Source organism: Phlebotomus papatasi, chromosome 2, assembly GCF_024763615.1.
Source record: "Phlebotomus papatasi isolate M1 chromosome 2, Ppap_2.1, whole genome shotgun sequence".
Taxonomy (NCBI): Eukaryota; Metazoa; Arthropoda; class Insecta; order Diptera; family Psychodidae; genus Phlebotomus; species Phlebotomus papatasi.
Window position 1 is genome coordinate 50178604 of NC_077223.1, and position 26913 is coordinate 50205516.

A 26913-nucleotide genomic window follows, 5' to 3' on the forward strand; every position below is an offset into this window, starting at 1 on the left:
TTTCTAAATCCGGCCCTGTTCGTCTGGTTTTGTGATTCGTAAATCTGTCTGAGCGTACGCTCTCAAAACTTTCCCCTTATCTTTGCATTTTCATTTAATTAGCAACTAAGCACAATGCGAATGCATCTCACTATCTTTTGCTCTGGATTCTTTTTTTCTTATCCCAACCAATTCCGATCGTGCCGAAGATCATCTCAATCAATCGATCTTTTCACATTGAATTTTCCTCTATTGACACTTGACCGCATTTTTTCCCATTCCATCAGAGAGCCTTCTCTTAATTGCATACTGATAGTCTGTAATTACATTTAGCACTGCACAAGGTTGTAGGATCACCTCTTGACCCAGCGTTCTCATTGATTGTTTTCGGTCCACAAATTCTCATCCGGAGAGATTATGCAGAACTCCATTAGCACTTTTTTGGGAAATTTTACGATACATGTCTTACTGATTTGAGCTATTTTCAGCATTATTTATTTTTTGGTATTGAAATTTATTCATAAATATCTCAGACAGAAGTGGCATATTGCATGAAAAATTCTGGTTCAGTTGCACATGCGATTGATTTGGTTAGGGTGGGGTTGAATACCAAATTAATTCCCATTGATGCAATTTTTTAGCATCAAATCTGGACCTTGTCTATGGAGCACAATACAATCGCGGCATCAGTTGAGATGAAATTGTGGAAGCAGAAAGATAAACTGCTCGTGACTGCCCTGTACCTTCAAAATAAGTGTAAGAGTCAACCATTTCCAAGATAACTCCACTAATTGTGTGCACATTTAAGTTCTCAATATTAAAGGAAATAATTTCTGTACCAGTAAACAAATTGAGATAAGAAGATCATGAGACGTGCGACTCGATTAAGTGATTCAATATTTTTTTAGGGGAGTGTGTGTAGCTTTATCATTGGGGAGTTGCTTTTTGATTTACTTTTGGTGCTGTTATCAAACTTCTCATATGACCACAATTGGGATGTCCCAGCTTCTCAGTATTAAGCAGTGCTTCAGACAAGGAAGTGTGTGGATTTTTCTTATTGAGAACAACGCTCAACGTGACTTTTCTTGTCGATTTCTATTGCATTACTATTGGTTTTCCTCGAATGATTTGAGGAGAATGCCGTGTTGCATTCTAAAGTGATAAAGTGATCTTATTTGAAAATTAAACTGCCCCACAAAGACTTCTCCTGATCTTCACACAAAAGGCCAGGATGAAACCCCTAAAATTATTTATACACTCCGATCAAGAGTGTGAGTAAGTCCAACGGCAAATTCCCGCAACGACCTAGAAGAAAGCTCAAAAAGCTTGTGAATTGTGTGATTGCCATATTGTGCCATACAAATAACTTAATTTAAGTTTCAAAATTAATCAGTTCATCTTCAATTGAAAATTATTTGTTAGTTTTTGGATTAGAATATGCCTATTTAGATACCACTGGTTGTTTATGCAAATGTGAGGAAAATACAAGTTTTGAAAATTTGCTTTTTTGAACAATTTGGTTCTTTGTCATCAATAAAAATCTTGAACAATTGGTATTAAGTGATATTTTAATAAAAATTTTAGGGCCCTTTTTTAAAAAATAATTTTATTGCTTTCATAATTAAATTGATACGACAAAATGCAACCCATATTTTTTTTTTTAAATATTTCTGAACCTTTTTTTAAATATCATTTTCTTTAGGGACAAATATTTGCTAGAGAAAATAATAATAAGAAATATAGTGCGACTCTGCTCTCCAGTAAGTGTAAAACGTTTCCATACTACTTGAGTTTTTGGTGCAAATTGTTCTTTATGGCCTCTACACTCTAGAGAATTTTATGTCCATATTGAAGCAAATTGCCTACACTGAAAAAAAAAGAGGGTGCGATTAACTTTTTTTCCTCATAACTTTAACACTTTTTAGGTGTAAAAATATATCAACATTTTTTAATGTTAATTTTACACCTTTTTAAGGGTAAAATTAACATGAAAAAGGTTAATTTTAACCCCCAATACACCTAAAAAGGGTAATATTTACACCGATTTTGGATCAATACTGCAGGGTAAAATTAACATTTCCGGAATGTTATTTTAACTTTTTCGGATTTCTCACAGTGTACGTATGTAATAGGGAAAACTCTTCAATATGGACATAAATTTCTATAGTGTGTAGGGGCCATTAGTGTGAAACTATCAATATTATTATGCAGTAAAAGTACTTGTTTGCATATCCAGAAAGTATTTTTATTATATTTTACAAGGCTTTCTTTATAGGACCACTGATCTATATTAATAAAATTGCGATTTTTTTGGAAACTAATTAAAAAATGTCAATAATAGTGTTGGTGTGAATTTGCATAATTTACATTATTAGAATTGCAAAATACCTAATTAGTTTCTTGACAGCTCTGGGAGCTAGCACAATTTGGCGACAATCTCTTGATCTGTATTTTATATTTTCTATATGGTTTTTTTTTTGGAAGCAGTTTTTAAGTATAACACTAAAAAGAGTGTAAAAACTCTTTAAACTCCTAGTGAAAAAATTTTCCAATATTTTACGTAACTTTTCACAAGATATAAATAATCTTGAGAATCAAGGAGTAAAACTGCCTCCGGGTGCGTCAGGGGTGGTTATCCTTTCAGAACAGGAAAACACGATTTTTTTGCCAAAGCTGAAAGAATAACCACTCCTGACGCAGCCTGAGGGATTTTGTCTCCTTGATTCTCAAGATACGTCTTACGTCAGTGCTCTTTCGATATAAATGATATTTCTTCTCATATTCTAAGTTGAATAGTTAATTTTTCATAACCGTAATGAATTTCGACTGCAAATAATAAGTGAAAAGTTAATTGTTATATAATTAAATTGGCATAGAAAAGCTGTCTCGGTATAAATATTAAAAGTAGTGATTTTGGGTCTAAGATAACACAACTTTATAAATTATTTCTGTGAAAGGGAATATAAAATCTGGGTAGTCCTATATTCGAAGCATAAATAATTACTTTAACATTTTAAAATTAAATGATCGTTATAGTGAAATATTCTATTTAAAAAGTTTGCCTCAGAAATCTTACAATTTCGTATTTATTTTCATTGATAATTTTTGGGAGTGTACGAATGAGCAGTAAAAAGTTAAAGATTTTTTTTTAAGAAATTGAAAAGAGTTAAATTATCATTTAAGTTTTAGCAAAGAAAAAATAAAGAGTTTTTCAATTTATCTGTTACTTTTGATTTAATATTTTTACTGACTAAAACTTAATATTCAATTAGTCATTAGCTTATTGCCATACTCTCCTTTAATGAATTCTTTTTGCAAAAAGTGTTTTATAAACCTTACTAAATAAAATACTGAGTGAATGTAAGATCCTTCTCTACAATATTATTCAATAAGCTAGTTTTCTTTAGGTTTCAGCAATAAAATGCATTAGGCAAAAAACAAACGAACAGTAAAATATTCAAAATGGACAGTAAAAAATTAAAAATGAGCAGTGAAGGTCAGTAAAAAACTTAAATCTTTACAAAAATGGGTCTAATTTATATATTTAATATTTAAAATTGTTGCAGATAAAATGAAAAGCCCTTTATTTTCTCTTTGCCAAAATTTGGACGATAATATCACTGTTTTAAATTCTTTTGTTACTGCTCAATTTCCACTTTTTACTGCTCATTTATACAATGCCAATGCATTTTTCTACTAGGTTTTAGTTTATAAACAAATTTTTGATCATAAATACATTAAAAATTAAGTAAACTTTTAACATAAAAGTGAATAATAGGCTGCACGTTTCGGTCAGTTTTTTAGGCAATTTGGATAATAAATAATGAAAATTGTTTATTAAAAACTTTATGAAATTGATTGTGAGAATTCGGATTTTTGGGGAAGTGATGGGAGTTGAGCTAAATGGTATTATTAAGAAAATATCGTGATTACCTTACGGTAAAAATGGTAAAATCATGCAAATTCCAACGTGTTCTTGTTTGTTGACGAGCTAATTTGTATACCAAAATGTACATCAACAATTCTTATCTTGACTTCAAAAGCTGTGAAACTTCCGTACGCACCACATTCAAAAGAAAGTACAAATTCTGCCGTTCAAGCATCGCGTGAATAAATATTTGGGCGCATAAACGCCGCGACTTAGCAATGAGGCTGCTATGACGTGTGATTTTTCCGACGTCCCCACAAACGCGTGTAAAGAACACAGTATATATTTTATTAATTCTCTTTTTTTTACACTGTGAACGTTCAAATGGTGCAAATAAACTCTAACATTGGCCTACATTGCTCACGCACTTTTCGCATACAACATCCGAATGCATTTCTCACCTGAATATTTTGCAATTTCTTTCAGCTCTTCCTATTCTGCAGGTCAAGGAGAAGGACACGCCTTCTTATGGCACCAGCGACAGGAAAGACTTACCTCCCACAACGTCACCAGAAAAATGTGACCAGGACAGACAACTCAAGTACCCAACGGCTGTGTACCTTGTCCTAGGGTCAAAATTTTTTGAATCTTTCGCTGCAAATGGTGAGGGATTTTTTATACACAGAAAAAATCAGATACAATTTGAATTAATTTTTTGGCCAAGGTTGGATTTGTTTACTCGAATTTCGTGTTGATGCTTTAGCATTTCTCTCTAAAAAAAATTGGAAGCGTAATTGTTGAAAACAGATAAAGTGTCTAAAAGGGAGACCTTCAGGAAAGATTAGAAAACTTTACATTGAGAGGAAAATTTTTAAGAATATTGCATCATAACATTTAGTTAGTAAACTTTTTTTTAGTGTCTTTTAAGTTTCGACGTATTTTAAGCAAAATTTGAAAGTTTTAAACCACATATGCATTAAGGGATACCATTATTGGTAAAGAGAATATAAAAATTCGCAAGACGCTGGAGTTCGTGAGCTTTGGATTTGAATCGGTTCGTCATTGATTTAAAACTGATTCAGAAATACTCTCAACTAAATTCTTCTAGAAAATGAAATAAAAGAAATTTAAAGAAAAGCTCGTTTCACGATCCGTTTGGTTATATGAAAAAAATCTGTTCTAATTTGTTCATTAATTGGGTTTTTTACGATATTTGAAGTAATATATTGATTAATACTAGAAGCTGAGATTATAAAGAACCTCAACTAAAACAAATCACACGATTTTAGAATTTCTGTAATATGGGTTGGGTGATATTTAAGATCGGATGTTGATAACCCTTACTGTTTCGCATCTAAGCCGGCAACAGACTGATGGAAATATAGATATTCACTGTACCGACAATTTTTCTCGAAGCTTTAGAATTCCAAAATGACACCAAAATTAATGTAGGGGGGATCGGGGTAGATTTAGTTAGCAAATGAAGCTTTTTCTTCCTGCATAATTTATGAAAAAGTGATACGGTTTATGTAATATTTTTATGTTTCATAAATGGCATTAGCATAATGGCTGCATAAGACCGTGTAGTACAAAGCTCTGAAATCCTTGATTTTTCCTAGATAGGATAATGAAAAAAGTATGACACATTGATTGGCTATACGTGCCCTGGAGGGGAATTCTGTAACGTTCTGGCAATGCCATATGACAAATTGAGTTCGAACCTTAGGAGAGCTTTCTCGAAAATACGATTCTGTAGCCGTGATATTGCCATTTTAGCTCACGTGGCATTGTCAGAAGTCACATATTTGAGATTTCTGGCAATTCAAATGACAATGAATTTTGTTAAATAAATCAACCAAGACGTACTGTATTTTCACAAAATCATCAAGTAAAGGGATTTCATTAAAAATTCAATGAATTGCATTTTCGAACTCATATGATATGACAAAAAAAGCTCAAATGGCATTGTCAGGTTTCGATCTCACGCATGACAATGTCAGGAAAATTACAGAATTCCCCTACTCGCCCGGGTTGATTTAGCCATTTTTGGGGTACTGTGACAATTAGTTTCCAAGGCGAAATTTTAAACTGGAGATACCAAATATTGTTTTACTTGTTACATTGAAGCACACTAATGCTAAATGTCATCTAAACCTGAAGAAAAAGGTTTTAATCGACTTTTTTTTGCAATTTTTGTGATTGAGTCACAATTAATGCAAACATCCAGAAAAAAACTATTTCACAAATTGCTCATCCAAATGGAAATATTGCTAGGAATATCAATAAGTACTTTTTCATCAAACAATTATGTTTTAGTGAAAAATCATCGATAGTTTTAGCCTGTCACGGAAGACTGGCTACAACTGCCTCAAAGGCTGTTTTAGTATTTATCATTTTAATATAGAAAAGTAGATAAATATGATCCAAATGAAAAAGAAAATTTTAATTAACTTTTTTAAACCAGAAACAAGGTAAAACTAAGATATCTTGACTAGCAACCCATAAGTCCAAATACTGGGCCAAAAACTGTAACATAAAAATTACAATTTTGTACCCATTTTATAAAAATACTTCTAAATTGTAGTAGATAGGATCAGACTTATAAAATATTTCAGAGAATATTTGGATGTACTTCAATTTTCATAAAAAAAAATACTTTGCTCAATGTACATTTTAGGGGAAACGAAAAAAAAATCCGCTGGCTAATTCTACCCCTGGATAATTGCACCCTGGTCTCCCCTATCATTGCTCTCTTTTTGAGTTCGGTCAACAAAATATTAATTTGTGCTCAGAAATTATTTTTCGTTTATAAAAATTTCTTGTACTTTAATTTACTGAATAAGACTTTATTTAATTATTTTGTGTACCGTTTTTGTTTAGATGATTCCATAATACAAGTAAGTTGGTGGTTTCTACATTTTCTTGGTTTCTTCCGCTTTGATTTCATATGAGCAATACCTAATAGATTTAATCTCTTCGAATCCTGTCACACACAAGACAAGCCTTTCTTGAACGTCATTTCAAGCTTAGTCACCGTATAAGATATACGAGCTTCAGACCTAAGGCTTAGTTATATGGCTTACCGGTGACCCATAGAGAAAGTGATTTTTCTGATTACCCAAAGTTTTTTTTTTAATGTTTATACGTAAATTGTGAAGTAGAAGGTTGTAGGAACCTAGAATTTTCTTTATTGCAAATCTCCAGTTATTATTATATAGTAATTTTTTAAGCTCAAAAGTGACGAATTTTTAAATTATCGCATTGATTAATGAATTTTATAATTTTTTTATTTTTTATTTTTTTAAAAGCAAAAACGTCTTAGGATTAGAAACTATACAAGAACGAAGATTATCATTCATTGATATTTTCGAAAAAAATTTTTGAAATGTTATGCTGTACAGGTTCCAATCGTCCCTAGGGGGAGGTGGAGCTACTTTGAGCAGTGTGGTTACATTGATATACGAATTTTCGCATATTTCTAAAGAAACTGAGCTTTAACGTAATGTTATTTAGATAGGCAAAACAATTGTGAATCTAAATTAAATTATAGTAAGGTCTGGCTTTTTTAGAAATATGCTAAAAAATCGTATAACAATGTAGCCCCACAACTCAAAGTGGCCCCATCTCCCCCTATACACATAAAAAAAAACACAGAAACTGCCACTACTTTTGGATTTTCCTTGTAGTTAGACGTTCCATTGAGTTTGTTTATCAATTTCTTTTTTATTGTTAATTTTCGGTCAGTGAAAAGTCGCCTCGTCCTTAAAGAGTTAAGGGGGTTTCCCGAATTTGAAACCGAAGACTTAGCTGTTTTTCGCGATCAAGCTTTATGAAATTTTGGGTATATATTTATACATATTCACAGTGCTTAAATAAATTTAAAAATATATATTACAAAATGGCGGAATAATGAGTAATTGACTGGAGCGCTTCGTTACAGTACACCATAATTGGCAGGAAATCTACAGCTTATAATTTTTGTCTGAAAAAAAAAAAGAACAAATTAATTTTCAAAATTCAGAAGTTTATTTCATAGTTAAATCAAGAAAAATTGAAGAAAATTATAAAATTATACCTTTTTTGCAGTTTTTTTTAAAATTAGGTTTTTCGGATAAAATTTTGACTTTAACATGCTTTAAAAAATAGAAAAAAGAGATTTTCTCAAATCATTTAGGTTCAACTAGAAGAGCATTTAATTCTAAGGAAAAGAAGCTGTTATGCGTTTCAATTGCTCCATAGGTTTTTTTTGCTATCTTTTCCGCCAATTCAACAAAACCTGAAAAATGAGAAGTGGAGAAAATGAGCTTCAAAGTTTTGTATGTTAGTCCAGGCTCTTGCAAAACTGCTACGCGCTTCTTTGCTTTTGGCTCTTTAATTTGGGAAACCTCCTTAACGCATCTCTAGAGAATAACTGGGAACTTATTTATTAAACTAGATAATAAATTTCGCATTTGATTGTAAGATTACTGCTTGACCTTACAATATGCAATATTCTTATTCGAATTCTTTTCTTACCTTTCAGGAGTTAGAAGTATCCTGGCACTTTATCTGAGGGACTCTTTAAATCTCCCAGAGAGTCTCTCGATGACTGTTCTCCACATTTTCAACTTCTTCAGCCAGTTTTGCCCTATTTTTGGAGCCATCCTGGCTGATAGCTACTTCGGGAATGCCAAGTGAGCTTTCTATCCCTTCCAAAGAATTAACTATGATTGGAATATGTATCGAAATTTCATTATATTCCGAACAGTTTTACTAGATCTCTCTCTTTGTCTACAGAACCATTTTCTACTTCTTGCTATTCTATGCGTTGGGCTTTGGAGGAATTACGTTAGCCACATTGCCCTTTATTACAGCCTCAATGGAGTAAGTTTTGCTTGTAGAAAGAACAATTTCTATTTGGAGATTTTAATATATTTAATTTTCAGCATCGTCGTGTTTATATCTTTGTTTTTGATTTCTGTGGGCAATGGAAATATCCGGGCGTGTATTACGAGTTTAGCAGCCATCCAATTCAAACTTCCAGAACAGAAGATATCCCTGCAGAAATACTTTTCTCACTACTACTTCGTCTACACGATGGGTATTCTTTCTAGCAAAATTATTACGCCATCGATTAGAGGACTCAGCGGTAATTGCTATGGCATGGTCTTTGGCTTCCTGGGAATACTCTTCCTTGGTTGTTGGAGTTAGTATTTCCATTTATTTTTATTTTAACGAAATGAATATTTTTGACCTTACTTGTTGATTACCAACGACTTTTAAAAATTCTCTTAATTTTACTACTTTGCAGTAACCTTTCTGATAGGGATGTTTTTCTACAAGAAAGAAGAAGTTAGTCGACAGAATATCCTTGTCCAGGTTGTCGGATGCATCTGGTATGCTCTGTGGAAGTATATCAAGAAAGAAAATGTGCATGCAAATTGGATGGACAGCTCTATTGGGCGCTATTCTGAGGAATTTGTTCAAGACGTGAGAGCTTTTCTCAGAGTTATAAAGCTCTATCTTCCTTTGCCCATATATTGGGCTCTTTTGGCACAACAAGACTCTAGTTGGACTTTCCAGGCCACAAAACTCGACACAACTATTTTCGGATGGAGTCTAGAACCTGATCAAGTTAAAGCCATGGGCCCTTTGCTACTACTCATGATGATTCCCTTCTGGCAAAATGTTGTCCTGCCTCTCCTGCAGCGAACTACGGGATGCCAGATCTCGCCACTGTTCAGTGTAACTCTAGGTGGAGTAGCAGCTGCTCTCTCCTTCATCTGCTCTGGTATTCTGGAGGTTCAAATCAATCAATCTCCGCCTGAAACCATATCCTTTGCATGGCAAATCCCGCAGTTCTTCCTCCTTATGATGGGTGAAGTATTACTATCGATTCCTGGACTTCAGTTTAGTTTCACCCAGGCTCCGGCAACTATGAAATCCGTCCTTACGGCCTCGTGGTTCGTCAACAATGCCATCGGAAATTTGATTGTGGTAGTCATCACAGAACTCAAATTTACCTCGAGCCAGAGCTCAGAGTACTTCCTGTATTCTTTCCTGATGATTTGTGGCATCACATGTTTTACTTTCATGGCGGGAAACTATGATATTCCTGTCCAGGGACCCCCTGAACCCCTTCCAGAAAAATACATCATCCTGACCACGGAGAAATCCGACAAATCCGCCTCAGTGTGATTCTCACAATGTATATTCTAGGCTTATTTTCAAATAAATCACATATTTATTTAGGTTACCAAAAAAAAGAAAGATTCAGTTCCTGGATCGTCCCAGGCGCTGAATAAAACATCCCTTGAAGGAATGAAGTCTTACATCAATCTCTCCCTCTTCCAGCTCATTGAAGCGATAGACGTCTTGATAGCAAGATGGAGAAATGCACTCCCGGACACACTTAGTCCTCAGAATTCCTGGCTTCAGGGCACTGCATCGATTGGTCTGGTCACAAGCCGATTCGAATTCGCGAAAGGATAGTTCCTGGGACAAAAAACCTTACGAGTTAAAAATCGCTAAACGTAAGCTTGTCTTCAACTTACATTCTTGCTGGTTTCTTTGTAGTCAAATTCAGGAAATGTGAATGTCTGCCCCGAGACTTTGAAAGAAATATAGAGGAAAATACAAAGGAAAATTTTAAGTATCATTTTCAGTCACTGACGTTATCCAAGAGGGGAAAGATAGTCGAAAAAGGGTTCGCAACTTGAAAGAAAATTTTCTGAAATTGTAATAAGCTTTACGCGAGTATTAAATTAGAATGTATTTACTAGATTTTATCAAAAAGAAGCTAAAAATTCATTAAATTAATATGATAAAAATGTATGAAAAATTTTCACTTTACAGTAAATTTTTCTAAATTCTTTTTTTTAGTTTTAGAAAGGTTATAGTATTTGGCCTCTTGCTTAGTAAACTTGTGACTATAGAAGTCGGAAATCCCATTTCATACTATTCTAAGTTGAATTAGAACGGTTTTTCCGTTTATTTTTTATTTCAAAAAACACAAACAGATTTTCCAACGTCGATTTTGAGATAATAATGGAGGGAAAATCAGAGATATTTTCTTCCGTGTAAAAATTTTTGAAATGTTACCGATTTTTCCTAATTTAATTTTTCATGAAACATTGAAATAATATTTTTGGATAAAACTTCCCCTACATGTCCTCACGTGGAACATTGCGCTGCTCTCTATAAATTATAGAAGAAAATTCTTGTTTGGCTTCTCTCCCTCTCTTTGCTATCTTTAACAGCGCATGCCTCTGATCCTGAGGAAAATTCTACAGGGAAATCTGCCATGAGCTATTAAGAGTGTACAGGATTTCCTTTGAGGACCACTGAGGGATTAGGATGGCATTGTTAGACAGACGGAAATGTTCTCGCCAGGACAATAATTTTCCGTGGAAAGCTATTAGTGTGGCATAAAAAAAGACAACACGCATTTGGGGTGCTTCCTTTGCTCCATAATTCCCATTTTAGAAGGAAAATTAAGCTACGAGTAGAGAATTATTCTCATTTTTATGTCTTAATCCCACGGGAATTTGGAAAAATTTTCCAGAAAGACAAAGTTAGATTGCAAAACTGGAATTCATACAGTTCATTGAGAAAAACTTGAGCCATAAGGAAACGCAAGAACTATATTTTTTTTTCAATATTTTCCAATAAAGATCTGTTAAAATTTAATAACTCTTCATACACTCAGAGAAAAGCGTGCTTGCTTGAATTTAACCATTTGCCGTGGTACACGTGATATGGATTGGAAACAAAAAAGTGTAGTTGAAGCAGTTTTTTTGTAAATATGATTAGCAATATGATTTTAAAGGAAATCGTCATAACTTAAATAATTTAAATTATTCATGACAAAGGGATCAATTCGTTCGCACTTCCGCGATTTGAATGGCAGATTTAGCATCTGGATGTTTTGAGATAGAAGCCCTGAAACATTATTTTAGTTTCTCATAATTTAAGTATTATTTCAAGTGGAACTTGTTACAAGTGACATATGATGGAAAATTTGTGAAAGACAATTTTGAAAGTGAACAAAATTCTCTATACAATTCAGTAATAATGGAATAATTGAAGAATCCTCAAAATGCCACTCAAATTATTGAAGAGTGAACAGATCATATTAACATTCAGGACTGTTTGAAGAGATTTTTGAATAATTTTGTATTGTTTACTATCCATTTCAAATTCTAAATGATCAAAATATTTTTCTTAGCAAAAATACTTACGAATTTTGAAAAATTCGGGATTTTAACTTTCCTGGATTTGAGCTTTTCAGGAATTTCGCCCATTTGGGATTTTAACTCATTCAAGATTTTGAAGTTTCGAACTTTCACCGTTCTTGATTTTGTTATTAAGGATTTCGGTTTTCGAGATTTTGGCTGCTATCGTTTTCTGCCAAAATATTCTTGTTATAACACTTTTACACAATGTTTTCTTTCCCTTATTAGACATTTCAGTATTCAAAAGGATATTTTTTATTTATTTATTCATTCATTTATTTATTTAAATCATTAAGTGTGAACTAAGGAAATAATTAAATGAGAACAAGAAAATATAGGAAATGAAAAGAAGATACAAAATCAGAAAATTAAAACAAAGAAAATAAGAACGAATTTAGCCTGACCTAGCCTGGTAGAATCTAGTGCCGATCAGTGATGATCTGGCATGCAAGCGAAGAGTTCAATGTGCTGGAGTGAGTAGTGTCCTTCTCAAAAGGAAATGGTGTGCAAAAGTTCTTAACGTGACAACTACAGGGTGGCTGAAAAAAATGCAACGAGTTTCAGAGCGTATAGCTTTCAAACCGCTGGTGACAGAAGTTTCATATTTAGCATAGTGGTAGTTCAGTTTGTTGGCTACAAGCCTACAAAAGCATTTTAGATAATATTTTGTAAAAGTTTTTTAAACCGTAATGGAGCTCAGACGTGACGTTTTCTTCAAAACCTGAATGTAATTAAACTTTTTGTTTTTTGAAACATAACTTGGTAGAGGGATACTGGTAGCATTTTAAAATGCTTTGGTGGAGGTCTAAAAATATTGCTTCATCACTAGTCATTATCTTTTAAAGAAGCAAATTGAATGAAATCTGCGTCACATCTGTAGACAAATGATCTGTGATACGCACAGATCGCAAATAATCATGAAATAAATATTGTTAAAGAACCTCTATATGAAGCCCTAAAAATCCTAAAAACGGCGAGATTTCATCGGTCCTCTAAAAAAAGTTATATTTGATCGATGAATGAGTAAATTCGCTTGCACGTTCATGGTCAGTTTCAGAATGTCATTTTTTCTGATAAGAAAAATATTCAATTGATGTGCAAACAAAATGATTGGGCCTATCTGAAGTAAAGATTATACAATAATTTAGACGTCCAAATGGCCACCGGGAGCCAAGGATTTCTTAGCCACCCCATTCCATCTTACAACTGATTTTAAGGTCACGCACATCACTTAATTTTTCCCACCATGTTCGATAAGAATCAGATATAAATTGAATTTTCAAGGATTCCAGTACAATTTCTTGTATCTCAGTGGCATACTTTTGTATCACAAAGTTCAAAGAGGTTATTAGAACACCACATGCCGAAAGGGCATAGGGATTTTCCGCAGTTTTTTTCAGCACTTTAAACTTGTTTGATTCTAGAATTAGACAGACCTACACTCAAAAAAATAGTAATGATCGATAAAACCGTTAAAAATAGAAGGTATTGAACAATGTAGGGGGAAGTAGGGCACCTTTGAAAGTGGGGCACCTTTGAAATTGGGATTTTCACCTATTTTTAAATAAAATTGAGCCTTATCGTGATATAATTTATCTACAAAAACAGATTGAGAAGCTAAATCATATTATGATATGGCTCAGTTACACTTAAACAGGAAAAAAACCCCGATTTCAAAGGTGCCCCACTTTCAAAGGTGCCCTACTTCCCCCTACATTGTTCAATACCTTCTATTTTTAACGGTTTTATCGATCATTACTATTTTTTTGAGTGTAGGTCTGTCTAATTCTAGAATCAAACAAGTTTAAAGTGCTGAAAAAAACTGCGGAAAATCCCTATGCCCTTTCGGCATGTGGTGTTCTAATAACCTCTTTGAACTTTGTGATACAAAAGTATGCCACTGAGATACAAGAAATTGTACTGGAATCCTTGAAAATTCAATTTATATCTGATTCTTATCGAACATGGTGGGAAAAATTAAGTGATGTGCGTGACCTTAAAATCAGTTGTAAGATGGAATGGGGTGGCTAAGAAATGAAATTGGATCACTTTTTATCCAACATGCACATTCGAGGTCTCTGTTGAGAATATTTCCTGAGCCCCTTATTCCTATATACATGCATATGTATATAGTTTGACTTAAGCGCGAAAATCTACTGTGGATGGCGCGAAAGAAAAGCGGCACGGGCTTTTGGTTGGGAAAATATGATTTTTGGAGGGGCACGAGGGATGTGCTGGATAGGAAACAAATTGCCGAAGAACACGTTATGTAGAAGAATAGTATTCGCATTAAATTGCACGCCATGAGAAATTGGCTTCTATAACGTGGAATTTACCGTGAAATTAATGGTTGGAAATTCGCTGAAATTATCCATAGCACCATAGAAATGCAATTGGAGGTCGAGAATTACCATCTTTTGCTGTGACAAATGATGCCACACGAATTCAGTCTCCCACAAAATACTGGAAAATTCAAATTCAATGCAAATAACCCCATTTAAATCTTATTATATTTATATTCTCAAAGCGGATGTAGCATTTGTTGTTCAATTCACTTCCGTATGTATAATAATATCACACCAAATATCTCACTCATATTTTATTGCTCAATCTCATTTACAAGAAATGGGAGGTAAATTGAGGAAAAGGGTAATTTTGGGCAACTGGCAATTTTCTTTGCATTAACCATACCACAGAAAAATTTGTCCGTTGACTCCCTTTGAAGTTGATTAAGGAAACTTTTTAAGGAAAAAAGGAAACGTTCCCTTGTCAAAACAATAACTCATGAAATATTTCAGCTAATTGAATTTCAAGTCCTAACGACTAAATTCGACGGATTTTTCCTGAAGCTGTCAATAGAAATAAATTAATTGATACGAGAGAATTATATCCTTCTGGAATTTATATTCGATCCTCTTGAGCCCCTAGCCCTCATGAATAATTCGTGGTGAAAGAATACGAGTGAATAAATTATGGTATTTCGCGAGGAAAGAAATGCCCTATTTTGAGAAAGAAAATGTGAAATTTTCACGAAGAAAAGGCCTCAAATTATTTCCCACAGTCAATCCAGTTATAAACCAATAATATTTTGTTTCATTTAAAATTCTGAAATTGATTGATTCACATGTTTGCTATTCTTCTGATTGAAAATTTATATATGAAAGAATCTTTTTAGTGAACCAGAAACTACGAAAAGTATCCCGAAAGGTTATAAAAATAGAAAGTACTTTTAGTTTGCTCCTCTTGATCAAAAATTTTTTGCATAAAAATGAAGACGATTTGGTTTTAGGCTACAGAGATCTCATTTATTTATAAAAATCTGTAATTGCATTATTAATAATAATTTTATAATTTTGTGTAAATGGCTTGGAGTAAAAAACATGGAAGATTTCACTGATTTGCAAATTAGTCGAACTCATGACTTCATTTCTTCGATTAAGATAATTACTAGAATTAATTTATTCTATAACGTATAAATGATACTACGGTCATGCTTTATTTACACGTAATATAAAAGACTTGTATTAGCCTTGTTTCTACACTGAGAAAAAAAGAGTGTGCGATTAACTTTTTTTCCTCAGAACTTTAACACTTTTTAGGTGTAAAAATTTATCAACATTTTTTAATGTTAATTTTACACCTTTTTAAGTGTAAAATTAACATGAAAAAAGAGTAACTGTAACCCATAATACACTTAAAAAGAATAATATTTACACCGATTTTGGATCAATAATGCAAGGTAAAATTAACATTTCCGGAATGTTATTTTAACTTTTTCGGATTTCTCTCACAGTGTAGTCATTTTCTTATATCAAGATTATTACTTACTGTTTCTTTTTAAATTTAAGTAGAGGTTTATGAGGTTTATCTACACTGGTAAAAGTAAAAGGATCAAATTGATCCTCTTGCAAAGGATGGATCAAATTAACATGTTCTATTAAGATAAATGTGTATTCAGCGTTCGAAATTTGATCCATCCTTTTTAAAAGGATCAAATATAGATCAATTTGATACTTTTATTTTTTACCAGTGTATAAGATGATTTCCCATATGTTTTTTTCGTCTGAAACTATTGCGCTAGAACTGATCGAAAAGATCATGTTACTTCTTAAAAATAAATGTAATTTTCTCGAAGCAAGACTTATGTACAGGGGCATGACGTTTCCTATGTTTCCCATATATTTCTAGCGTGCCCAAATAACTTTTGAGTTTATTACCTGTTTTCTGTCATTGCAGAATGAATTAGCAAATAATACTAATACAAAATAAAAGCCAATTTAATAACGAAAAGGCAACCGAAAACCCCAAATTGGTAACCTACGTAGTTTTAGAGATATCTGGTGAAATATGTACGAAAACAAGAAAAAAATTACACTAAAACTGGTCGCAGTTTTCAGAGCTAATGTCATCCCCTTGCTTATGTAGATAAAACACAAGTTTTTGCAATTGCGATTGCCACTTCAATTTGGTACTCTGTGGTACTATACCGTCACTATATTCCCTATACGTGAATTCTGTGCTAAATTAAAATAAATATCTTTTATTGTCTATATAATCTTGAGATATGCTTTTATGATTTTATAATTATATGAGAGTGTCGAGAATTGTATTATTATTATTTTTTTTATTTCAAAGGTTTTCATTATTAGAGTCAAGGGATTATGAACATTTTTGGAACCGAAAGAAAACTGTGCAAAATAGCTTTATGTACCCTGAAAATTTGCATACGCGTAGGAGATTTCTTTTGAATGAGTTACAGAAAAAAATTAATTGAATTGAAACTTAATTTTTAGTAATCTTATTGTAATAATAACGTCAATATAATTTTGGAGGTTATTCCTCACTTTGAGCATTCAATAGGTTGAGTCCAAGAGGTAGTACCCGCATTACGATGCACCTATCCGGGTTGGAATCCCTTTTAAGGCACCAGAAATTTTTCTGGAATTAAACGTGTTCGAATTGCATTCCGTGAACTTCACTGCACTGGATTTCACGGAGTATAGGACTGACAATAACAACCCCATCACATATAAGACAAAACAATAATAATGTCAGAGGGGGAATTCTCCAAAATACCTAAATCCAAAGTCCATATATACCTATGACCTAAAAAATTCGCTATCTTGAACTTTTAAAGGTCAAAGCTTAACCAGTCCGGAGGGCCTACTTTTAAACCGATTTGACTAAATTTGTTTTTTTTTTTTGGAAAGGTCTTGAAATCAGTTAAATACCTGTAAATGTCTTATCTTACAAATAAAATAATTGTGAAGACCAGCTTCATTTAAAAATAGGTGGATAAGTCGTATAACAATCTAGCCCACAGCTCAATCTAGCTCCAGCTCCCCCTACGTTTTTTGTAACTTCGTATACTTATAACTCATGTCAGAATATTCTAAAATGATCATTTCCTTACTAATTTTTGATTTGAAATGCTTTTGTGATTTATGAATCAATGTAATCGCGCTAGTAGATCCGTAAGGACCAAAAGACCATGCTAAAAAATAATTTACGGAGAACTCTATCTGATGAGTTCGAGCATTCTGCAAATCTCAGGCGCTTTGCCATCTCTTTTTTACTTAGAAGTAATTCAATTGAATATTGGGTTCTTATTATAAATTATATTTATTCATTTTTATGTTTATTCAGTGTTTCTGGAACTTGTTGAATTAGTGGCAATGAATATTGCATGGACTGCATTATTCCAATATTATATTAAAAGGCGATTCATATTGACATTATTTTAAATCTTTACCGAACATGTTCGAGTCTCATATGATGCCAGAAAATCTTCACAAGTCTCGAATTTTAGATAAAAACTAATTATTATTATCGATTATTATTTAAGTAAGAGTCGCCCAAAATCCATTTAGAGTTGTCAGGGTCTCCAAATTCCAAGACCTTTTAACTAAGTTCAAACTTGTTTTAATCTCTTGAGAAATATACCTTCTAACACAGATTAACTCTTCACATTGAGAAACCGTTAGGGGGAAATTCAATGGAAATTTAAGGGATATTTTACTTTGTGAACTTTGACCACCTCCTGTTCGTAAGCGTTTCTTTAATTCTAATGTTTAAGAACGGTTCTCACCGATCAGACTTGGTAGATCAGACCGGTAAAGACCATCCTAGAAGTAAAAAAGCTTACGAACAGGAGGGGATCAAAGTCACTCGCAGGGGGCAAAGTGACCATATATAACCATATATGGTGACCATATATAAAAGAAATAAACATCGTAATAACTTTTTAAAATTACATTTCTTTATCTATCGGGTTGGGCTAATGAAGACGAGCAAATCAATATCTGTATCCGGTTGACCTGAAGATTAGACCAGGCAGAGGATTAACTGATGAAATATATATCAAATATGAGAGTAGCCTATGTTAGTGCTTTCTATTTGAGTTTTAGAGCAATTAAAATAACATTAAAATATAAGAGAATATTAGACAATATTAAACACATTAAACAGACATTTTGTGTTATGAAACTCAGAAATGCAATTTTAAAGTTTGTTTCTCTGTTATTCAATAGAAAATTTGAAAAATATTCTTTTGTGTAAAAGTTGAATATGTAGTTGCAAGATATAATATAATTTTTGTGTTATAATATAACTTTAAATAATCCCACATTGTATATTAGGTGAGATTCTTAACAATCTCACCTACTATAATCCTAACAAAATTTCATGTCGTCCGATCGACCTCAAACTTGGCCAAAATGTGTTTCAGCACTTCCTGATCACGAATATATATGTGGCTATTTTACGTTCCCGGCCGGCCGGCCGGCCGCTCTTTGGAGCTTAATAGCTCCTAAACTAAAAAAGATATCGACTTGCGGTTTTCGGCAAAGGTTATATATCGGGTGAAAATTGCAACTTGGTGCATAGACCCCCCACCCCCCACCCCTCCTTCCGCCATTTTGAAGACACCCCTTTTTTTGTTTTCTCAATAGCTCCGCCCCTATGGCATCGAGCGGGCTCAAATTTTAGTATGTTATAGCTGGGCCTTAGAGCTTTCCATCAATACCAAACTTAAGGTCCCCCGACCCCCCTGACCCGAGCTATAAGGGTCCAAAAAAAATTTCTTAAAATGGCCATAACTCCGGTTCTAATTGTCAGAATTTAAAAAGTGAGGGCTTTTTGGAAAGCTCTCGTGAAATGCCACTTCCCCTTCTAACATCGCAAGTTCATAAAACCACCGCTAGGGGCGCTTTTTTTAAAAAGAAAATTTTTAAATCTTAAAAGTTAAATAACTCAAAAATTCCATTGTGCATCGGGCTGAAAATTTAGTATGTTGTAGCCGTTGATTATACCTATCAAACAAAAAAAACCTTAAGTCGATCCATAACCCCTGACCCGAGCTATAAGGGGTCAAAGTTCGAACATTGACCGGCCTCTATCTCCGGTTCTAATTAACATAGAGACCTAAATTTTACCTTTTTGGTTTCGTCTCGATGAGCACTTTCAGATGGAAGTTCAAAAAGTCACCACAGGTGGCGCTGTGATAGCGTCAAAATTCATCGAAATTCAAAGTCACTTTTCTCAAAAACGGCATTGTGCAAGTTAATGAAATTTTAGTATGTTGTAGTCCAGTCTAGGACGTTTCCAAAATGGTGCATATGCGCGCTGTGGTTTCAATAGAACCGGAGATATGAGGGGTCAAAGTTCACAAAATTCAAAAAATCATATCTCCGGTTCTATGTGACCGATTTTGATGAATGAGGGCTTAAACGAAAGATCTCACCAAATGCTACAACTTTCTAGAATATTTGAACTTCGTGGGACCAACACCAGGGGCGCCACAGTCGAAAAACCAATTTCAATATCACATAACCTCAATTATCTCGACTGTCGCTGAACCGATTTTGATGATTACTTCAACATAATTGTAGAGCACATTTGTCTCTACATTTCGTCCATACATCATTTTCCACTCAGACTACGCTATCACTCCGATTTTGCCGTTTAAGTGTGAAAAAATTGATTTTTCCCATAATAACGCTTTGAAATCACTCAGATGCCAATTTGACTGCCTCTACTCCACCAAGACACTTAAAATAGGGGTTTAAATGGAAAGTCCCGCAAAATACAACAATTCTTTGATTTAGTTGAAGTTCAACAAATGAACACTTGGGGCACTCTGGATGAAAAAACGAGTTAAGAAACAAAAAACCTCGCTTATCTTGGCTTCTGAGTAATCGATGAGTTCAAGTTCTACGGCAAAATTATAGAGAACATTCTGGTCTACATTTCACCCATATATCACTTTTCTGTCAGTTCATCCAAATCCTTGACATTTTGGTTCAAATACAAAACTTGTATAATTTCACGAATTTTATTCAAGATAACTGAATGGCGTCTCCCTACTTCAGCATCAAATCGAATTTGCATGCACTCCGAGTTAGCTCACGTTAAGAATCTCACCTACATAAGCCGGTTAGGATTATCTGTCCCTTTTTCACTTTACCAACTAATTTAATATCAGAATAACTCTATGCTAGAAAAAATGTGAGAGAAAATGTATTATTTATCTCAAATCATTGTTTTATTGCAATTTTTCTTCATGAATTTCCATCCAGAGAGGTCAGACTTCGAGATTAAAGTCAATCTAGGGGTTCTAGGGGATAGGTTTTATCCCGCATGGTCCCGAGTTATCAAATCGAAAGGGATTTTGTGTTCTTGGTGAATTAGTCTCATGGGATGGCTAAAGAAAATTTCCTCAGGGCCAATAATTCAATTTTCGTCCCAGTCATTGCAGTTTATCATGACTAGAGACAGGCACGATTCTTTTGTAGGGTGAGGAGGGGGGATTAGTAAATTGGATGAGAGTGTATGTCCAATAAATTTGTGGGATTTGATCTATAATTGCAAGAAAGTATTTAATTAGAATTCATGAGTGGTACGCGTGAAGGTGGCGGATGGGATACAACAAGTATATAGCGAGAGCTTTGACCCTCTCCGTGCTATCCCGCGGAATCGATGGCGTCTGCGCCACAGTGGCAGGCTCCAAGCTATTGGGGGGAAAATGGAGCATCGGGAGTCAGTTTTGGCAGAGAACCTCACCGGGAACGGACACAGACATCTAGTATACCTGGTCGGCTCACTTTTTTTTTTTAACTTCCTTGGTACTCTACACACTTCCAGAGGTGTGCGTAGGGGTGATTTCAGCTGATTCTCCTGCCCATCCTCAAAACGTGTCAATTACCTTTAGACGTGCTCCAACTTCTCCAAAAAATTATAGTCGAAATACACTCTGAGACGTTGGATGATATTCATGTGTGGCCCCCCATGAACTCTACTCGTGGAAACAACCCCCATCTCATAGTGAAATTTTCCCAATTTGTATTCCAATGAGTGCCTCAGTGTGAGTGACTGTGGGAAAATACACCAAGGGAAGTTTAACAAAAGAAAAGTGAATAGAGTGCTGCTGGAGAATTCACTGGGAGCTAATTTTAGATGAAGCTCCCACATCCTAAAGAAGGAAGCACGCCAAAAAAATTGTATCTGTAAGTTTGAAACTGCACAACTTTGCAGCCCATCCCACTTCACAATTTCAAATGCTTTGTGGCTCGAATGTCTCGGGTGGGAGGTGGACAGTTCTATAATCGATGGGTTTTTGCTATTTTCCAATATAATGTTCCCACCCTAAACCCATTACAGAGTAAGGTTTTCAAAGTTTTGGCACTTTTTGAGATAACTAGAACAAGTAGAGCAAAAGAGTGGTTTAAAAATATAATAGCTAAGGATAGTTTGTCGTACGTGTTTATAATATATTTATGAAATGCATTTGAAGCCAAGTTGTCTTTATCTAAGTTTATCGACATACGGGACAATGATGTCGTTGCTAATGTAGTGATAACCGAATTCTGTCGACAAAGGACCTGTATCATCCTTTAACTTCGGAAATACAAAAAGTTTGAAAGTTTAAGGAAATTATCGCTCAACATTAACGGCATGTACAGATCTGAGAATTACCTTAAAGATGACATATCGTAATCATAAGATCATAAATCTTCATCAATTGTCAATTTCCCACTCCTTTGGTTTAAGCTGTAGGTCTGACGAGGACGATTGAGTCACCGGCGACTCATAGAGCAAATAATTTTTCCTGACTATCTAAAATTACTTTTTTCTAATGTTTGTACGTAATTGTGAAGTAGAAGGGTTTAGGAATCCAGATTTTTTTTGCAAATTTCCAGCTCTCTGATATTGAGTGAAATTCAAATAGAGATGGTGGATGGTGTGAGTGGTCAATTATACAATTTTTTTTTGTATAATAGAGTAAAGGCTCATAATTTTGGACAGTCTGCTTATAAGGATCGATGTTCCAAGTTTTAAGTGCGATATTTTCAATACTAATTGATTTTTTTGTTACTGTCTTTTCAGAAGGCACTGGTAAAAATAAAAGGGTCAAATTGACCCTTTTCAAAAGGATGGATCGTATTTGACCCTTTGAAAGGTTCACTTTTGTATCACTTGAAATTTAGTATGCACATTTATCACGAATAATCATGTTTTATTGTAAACTTATTACTGATATCATATTTCTCTCATCTGAGCGAACACCAAAGATCACTTTTTCATTGTTTTTTTATTCGTTTATTCCGGAATTAAATAGATGTCAAAACCGTGACCCTTTCGAAGGGTTCCTGGTGACCCTTTCAAAGAGTCAAATATGATCCATTTTTTGGAAAAGGGTCAATTTGACCCTTTTATTTTTACCAGTGGGGTTGTTTAGAAACCCAAGGGTTTATTGTCTTTGTTTTTACTAAAATTAGTCTTAATACGTTTAAAAATGAATTGATATGTGGAGGTGAATTGGACTCTTATTTCGGACAACTTGGTTATTAATTTGGACAACTTGGCTGCAAATTTGGACAGCTAATCCGCTTCAACAGGATGCCCATTGTTCTTCATTTCATGAACCAATCTTACCAAGTCCTCTTCCTGTTCATGTAAGGGAAACGTATAATGTCACAAGAAGCCCGGAAACTTTCCATATCATTCATTAAAGTGAGTTGACTTCGGTACTCCAAGTACGTGCGGATTAGCGCATTCCTTAATCTTTCCGGGAGTTTTTCAAGGCTTTTCCCACTACATCTCTTTCGTAGAGATGATGCTCCTTTGTTTCTCCAGGGCTCCAGGCATTTGTCCAACTAAGTCATCACACAAGCTAAAACTTCACGAAATTCCGAGAAAAAAACACCTGTCCAAAATAAGGAGTATCACCTCACTGAGGAATGTCTTAGAAAATTTCCCATTTTTCACACGAAAAATCTAATTCACAAGGCAAATCCTCCTTCAGGTAAAATGTACAAATCACCATTACTGTGAATCAACACAATATTCAAAGAATATTCAATAATATTACTTAAAAAAGCGAAGAAATATTTTTAGTACTTCATCACAGCTAAATAAGACTTAAGTAAAAACGAAGTTCTGTCATATTTCTCGTAAGCAATTGCTCACACTGAATTTTCAACAAAGCAATTTCAACTCAAATTATATTCAAAATTTAACGTATTTAGTGTCAAAATCTTCCAAAAAGAACAAATATTTAGATAAAATTCATTATTCATCAAATATTGGAATAAAAATCCATAATTTTAATCTATTTATTTTTAGTGTCCAATTTTATCCTCAAAGTGTCCAAAATAAGAAACTGGTCAAAATTATGAGCCTTTCCCCTATAGGTCTATCGGTCTATCCAACAACACTTTGCAAGAGAAATTAACGCAGGTGTTTAGAAGTATTTGACCGTAGGGACCGTAGAGGAGCTCAAGAATGATATTAGATGCACATGGAGCAAATTAAGCTAAAAATTCTTTATGAATCGGTTTTAAATATAGCTAAAAGACTTATTTCTGCCAAAAAGATTAAGGAATTAAATACAAATTATTAAAATAATTCTCATTGATCATGTTTTTTTTTTAATTTTTATTTACAAAATCGGCATCGTCCCTATTTGAATTTCGTTCAAAAATCAACCAAAAATTTGATATTTTGGCTAGCGTGCACGCACGAATGCAAATACACGTGGGTCACTACTATAAAAAGTGTTGTTGGATAGACTTATATAGTACAAAAAAAAATTCGGTCGATCAGACTTACAGACCACCCACACCATCCACTTATAGGTCCGTCCCTATTTGAATTTCGCTCACTGTGTAGTAAGTTTAAGGTGTTTTTAAGGTCAAAACTGACGAATTTTTGAATTATCGTACTGACGAATAATTTTTATTATTTTATTTTATTGTAAAGAAAAAACCGACGTGAAAACTAGTATTATCAATGGAGGTCCGGAAATCGTCGGAAGTCGAAAATCACTCAGGGAAAATGCATCAACCTTTTCCAGAGCTTTCGGCTCAGTCTCCAAGCCTTCATCAGTGTTCAAGTCTTGATGAAGACTTGGAGACTGAGTCGAAAGCTCTGGAAAAAGTTGATTCATTTTCCCTGAGTGATTTTCCACTTCCGACGATTTTCAGACCCCTATTGATAATATTATATTTTATTTCCATTTTAACTGCTCGAACTCCAAGAGAGAGCAGTTTTAACAATTTTTTAAGCAAACCCCTTTTTAGTAATTGAATCTACATTGCTCATACATATAATATTAGGTGAGATTCTTAACAATCTCACCTACTATAATCCTAACAAAATTTCATGTCGTCCGATCGAGCTCAAACTTGGCCAAAACGTGTTTCAGCACTTCCTGATCACGAATATATATGTGGCTATTTTACGTTCCCGGCCGGCCGGCCGGCCGCTCTTTGGAGCTTAATAGCTCCTAAACTAAAAAAGATATCGACTTGCGGTTTTCCGCAAAGGTTATATATCGGGTGAAAATTGCAACTTGGTGCATTTACCCCCCACCCCCCACCCCTCCTTCCGCCATTTTGAAGACCCCCCTTTTTTTGTTTTCTCAATAGCTCCGCCGCTATGGCATCGAGCGGGCTCAAATTTTAGTATGTTATAGCTGGGCCTTAGAGCTTTCCATAAATACCAAACTTAAGGTCCCCCGACCCCACTGACCCGAGCTATAAGGGTCCAAAAAAAAATTCTTAAAATGGCTATAACTCCGGTTCTAATTGTCATAATTTAAAAAGTGAGGGCTTTTTGGAAAGCTCTCATGAAATGCCACTTCCCCTTCTAACATCGGAAGTTCATAAAACCACCGCTAGGGGCGCTATTATTAAAAAGAAAATTTTTAAATCTTATAAGTTAAATAACTCAAAAATTCCATTGTGCATCGGGCTGAAATTTTAGTATGTTGTAGCCGTTGATTATACCTATCAAACAAAAAAAACCTTAAGTCGATCCATAACCCCTGACCCGAGCTATAAGGGGTCAAAGTTCGAACATTGACCGGCCTCTATCTCCGGTTCTAACTAACATAGCGACCTAAATTTTACCTTTTTGGTTTCGTCTCAATGAGCACTTTCAGATGGAAGTTCAAAAAGTCACCACAGGTGGCGCTGTGATAGCGTCAAAATTCATCGAAATTCAAAGTCACTTTTCTCAAAAACGGCATTGTGCAAGTTAATGAAATTTTAGTATGTTGTAGTCCAGTCTAGGACGTTTCCAAAATGGTGCGTATGTGCGCTGTGGTTTCAATAGAACCGGAGATATGAGGGGTCAAAGTTCACGAAATTCAAAAAATCATATCTCCGGTTCTATGTGACCGATTTTGATGAATGGGGGCTTAAACGAAAGATCTCACCAAATGCTACAACTTTCTAGAATATTTGAACTTCGTGGGACCAACACCAGGGGCGCCACAGTCGAAAAACCAATTTCAATATCACATAACCTCAATTATCTCGACTGTCGCTGAACCGATTTTGATGATTACTTCGACATAATTGTAGAGGACATTTGTCTCTACATTTCGTCCATACATCATTTTCCGCTCAGGCTACGCTATCACTCCGATTTTGCCGTTTAAGTGTGAAAAAATTGATTTTTCCCATAATAACGCTTTGAAATCACTCAGATGCCAATTTGACTGCCTCTACTCCACCAAGACACTTAAAATAGGGTTTTAAATGGAAAGTCCCACAAAATACAACAATTCTTTGATATGGTTGAAGTTCAACAAATGACTACTTGGGGCACTCTAGATGAAAAAACGAGTTAAGAAACAAAAAACCTCGCTTATCTTGGCTTCTGAGTAATCGATGAGATCATGTTCTATGGGAAAATTATAGAGAACATTCTGGTCTACATTTCACCCATATAACACTTTTCTGTCAGTTCATCCAAATCCTTGATATTTTGGTTTAAATGCAAAATTTGTACAATTTCACGAATTTGATTCAAGATAACTGAATGGCGTCTCCCAACTTCAGCTCCAAATCGAATTTGCATGCACTCCGAGTTAGCTCACGTTAAGAATCTCACCTACATAAGCCGGTTAGGATTATCTGTCCCTTTTTCATTATAGAGTAAAAATTGTATTGTCAGAAAAATACTTAAATTTTTGAGCTATTTTCGTTCCTATCATCTATAGAGTTAAAATATATTCCTAATCAGACCCTGTCGGATTTTTCAACGTTAGATGAAAGACGTTGCATTTCTTTTATTCGGTTTCATTTTTATTGGTGATTTTTGGTCAGTGCACAGCGTCCCGTCCTGAAAGGGTTAACGTAAGTAATGTCTCCGTTAGTTTGGATTCCGGATTCGAATTTTTCATTCAGACTTTATTTTATTTTCTAAAAGTTGGTTTGTTAAAATATGCAAAGGGTTTTTTCATTATAAAGTCACATATACCATTAATCTTTGGATTTTGAGCACTGTAAGAAATTTTATAAACTTCGCAATCATTTATTTAGGGGTCTTTTATATTCACAATATATT

General features: G+C 34.2%; 3 protein-coding genes across 18 annotated transcripts in view; 2 read left to right on the plus strand and 1 right to left on the minus strand.

Annotated features, from left to right (window-relative positions):
- Window positions 1-552: 552 nt before the first annotated feature.
- LOC129801498 (solute carrier family 15 member 2) lies at window positions 553-10096 on the plus strand. 2 transcript variants are annotated; one of them, XM_055846606.1, is made up of 6 exons: window positions 553-735; window positions 4334-4510; window positions 8370-8520; window positions 8624-8710; window positions 8773-9032; window positions 9138-10096. In XM_055846606.1, the coding sequence occupies exons 1-6, from the start codon at window positions 642-644 to the stop codon at window positions 10022-10024; spliced, it is 1656 nt and encodes a 551-aa protein (XP_055702581.1). In that variant the 5' UTR covers window positions 553-641; the 3' UTR covers window positions 10025-10096. The 2 variants fall into 2 exon arrangements, with proteins under 2 accessions (XP_055702581.1, XP_055702583.1); XM_055846608.1 differs by having other exon boundaries at window positions 727-1250.
- Window positions 10097-10099: 3 nt separating this feature from the next.
- LOC129801618 (uncharacterized) lies at window positions 10100-10530 on the minus strand. The gene is made up of 2 exons (XM_055846840.1): window positions 10381-10530; window positions 10100-10321 (listed from the first exon to the last, which is right to left on the minus strand). Exons 1-2 carry the CDS (start codon window positions 10483-10485, stop codon window positions 10100-10102), a joined length of 327 nt encoding a protein of 108 aa, XP_055702815.1. The 5' UTR covers window positions 10486-10530.
- A 10691-nt stretch (window positions 10531-21221) lies between these two features.
- Window positions 21222-26913, plus strand: part of LOC129801511 (RNA binding protein fox-1 homolog 2) — a 150288-nt gene continuing 144596 nt past the window's right edge. For 6 of the 15 annotated variants that reach the window (XM_055846634.1, XM_055846629.1, XM_055846638.1 and 3 more), the window contains exon 1: window positions 21228-21563. The gene's annotated coding sequence lies outside the window, so the exon portion shown is untranslated. Of the gene's footprint in view, window positions 21564-26913 lie in introns of all 15 variants that reach the window. The other 9 variants (XM_055846626.1, XM_055846631.1, XM_055846627.1 and 6 more) reach the window with 5 other exon arrangements.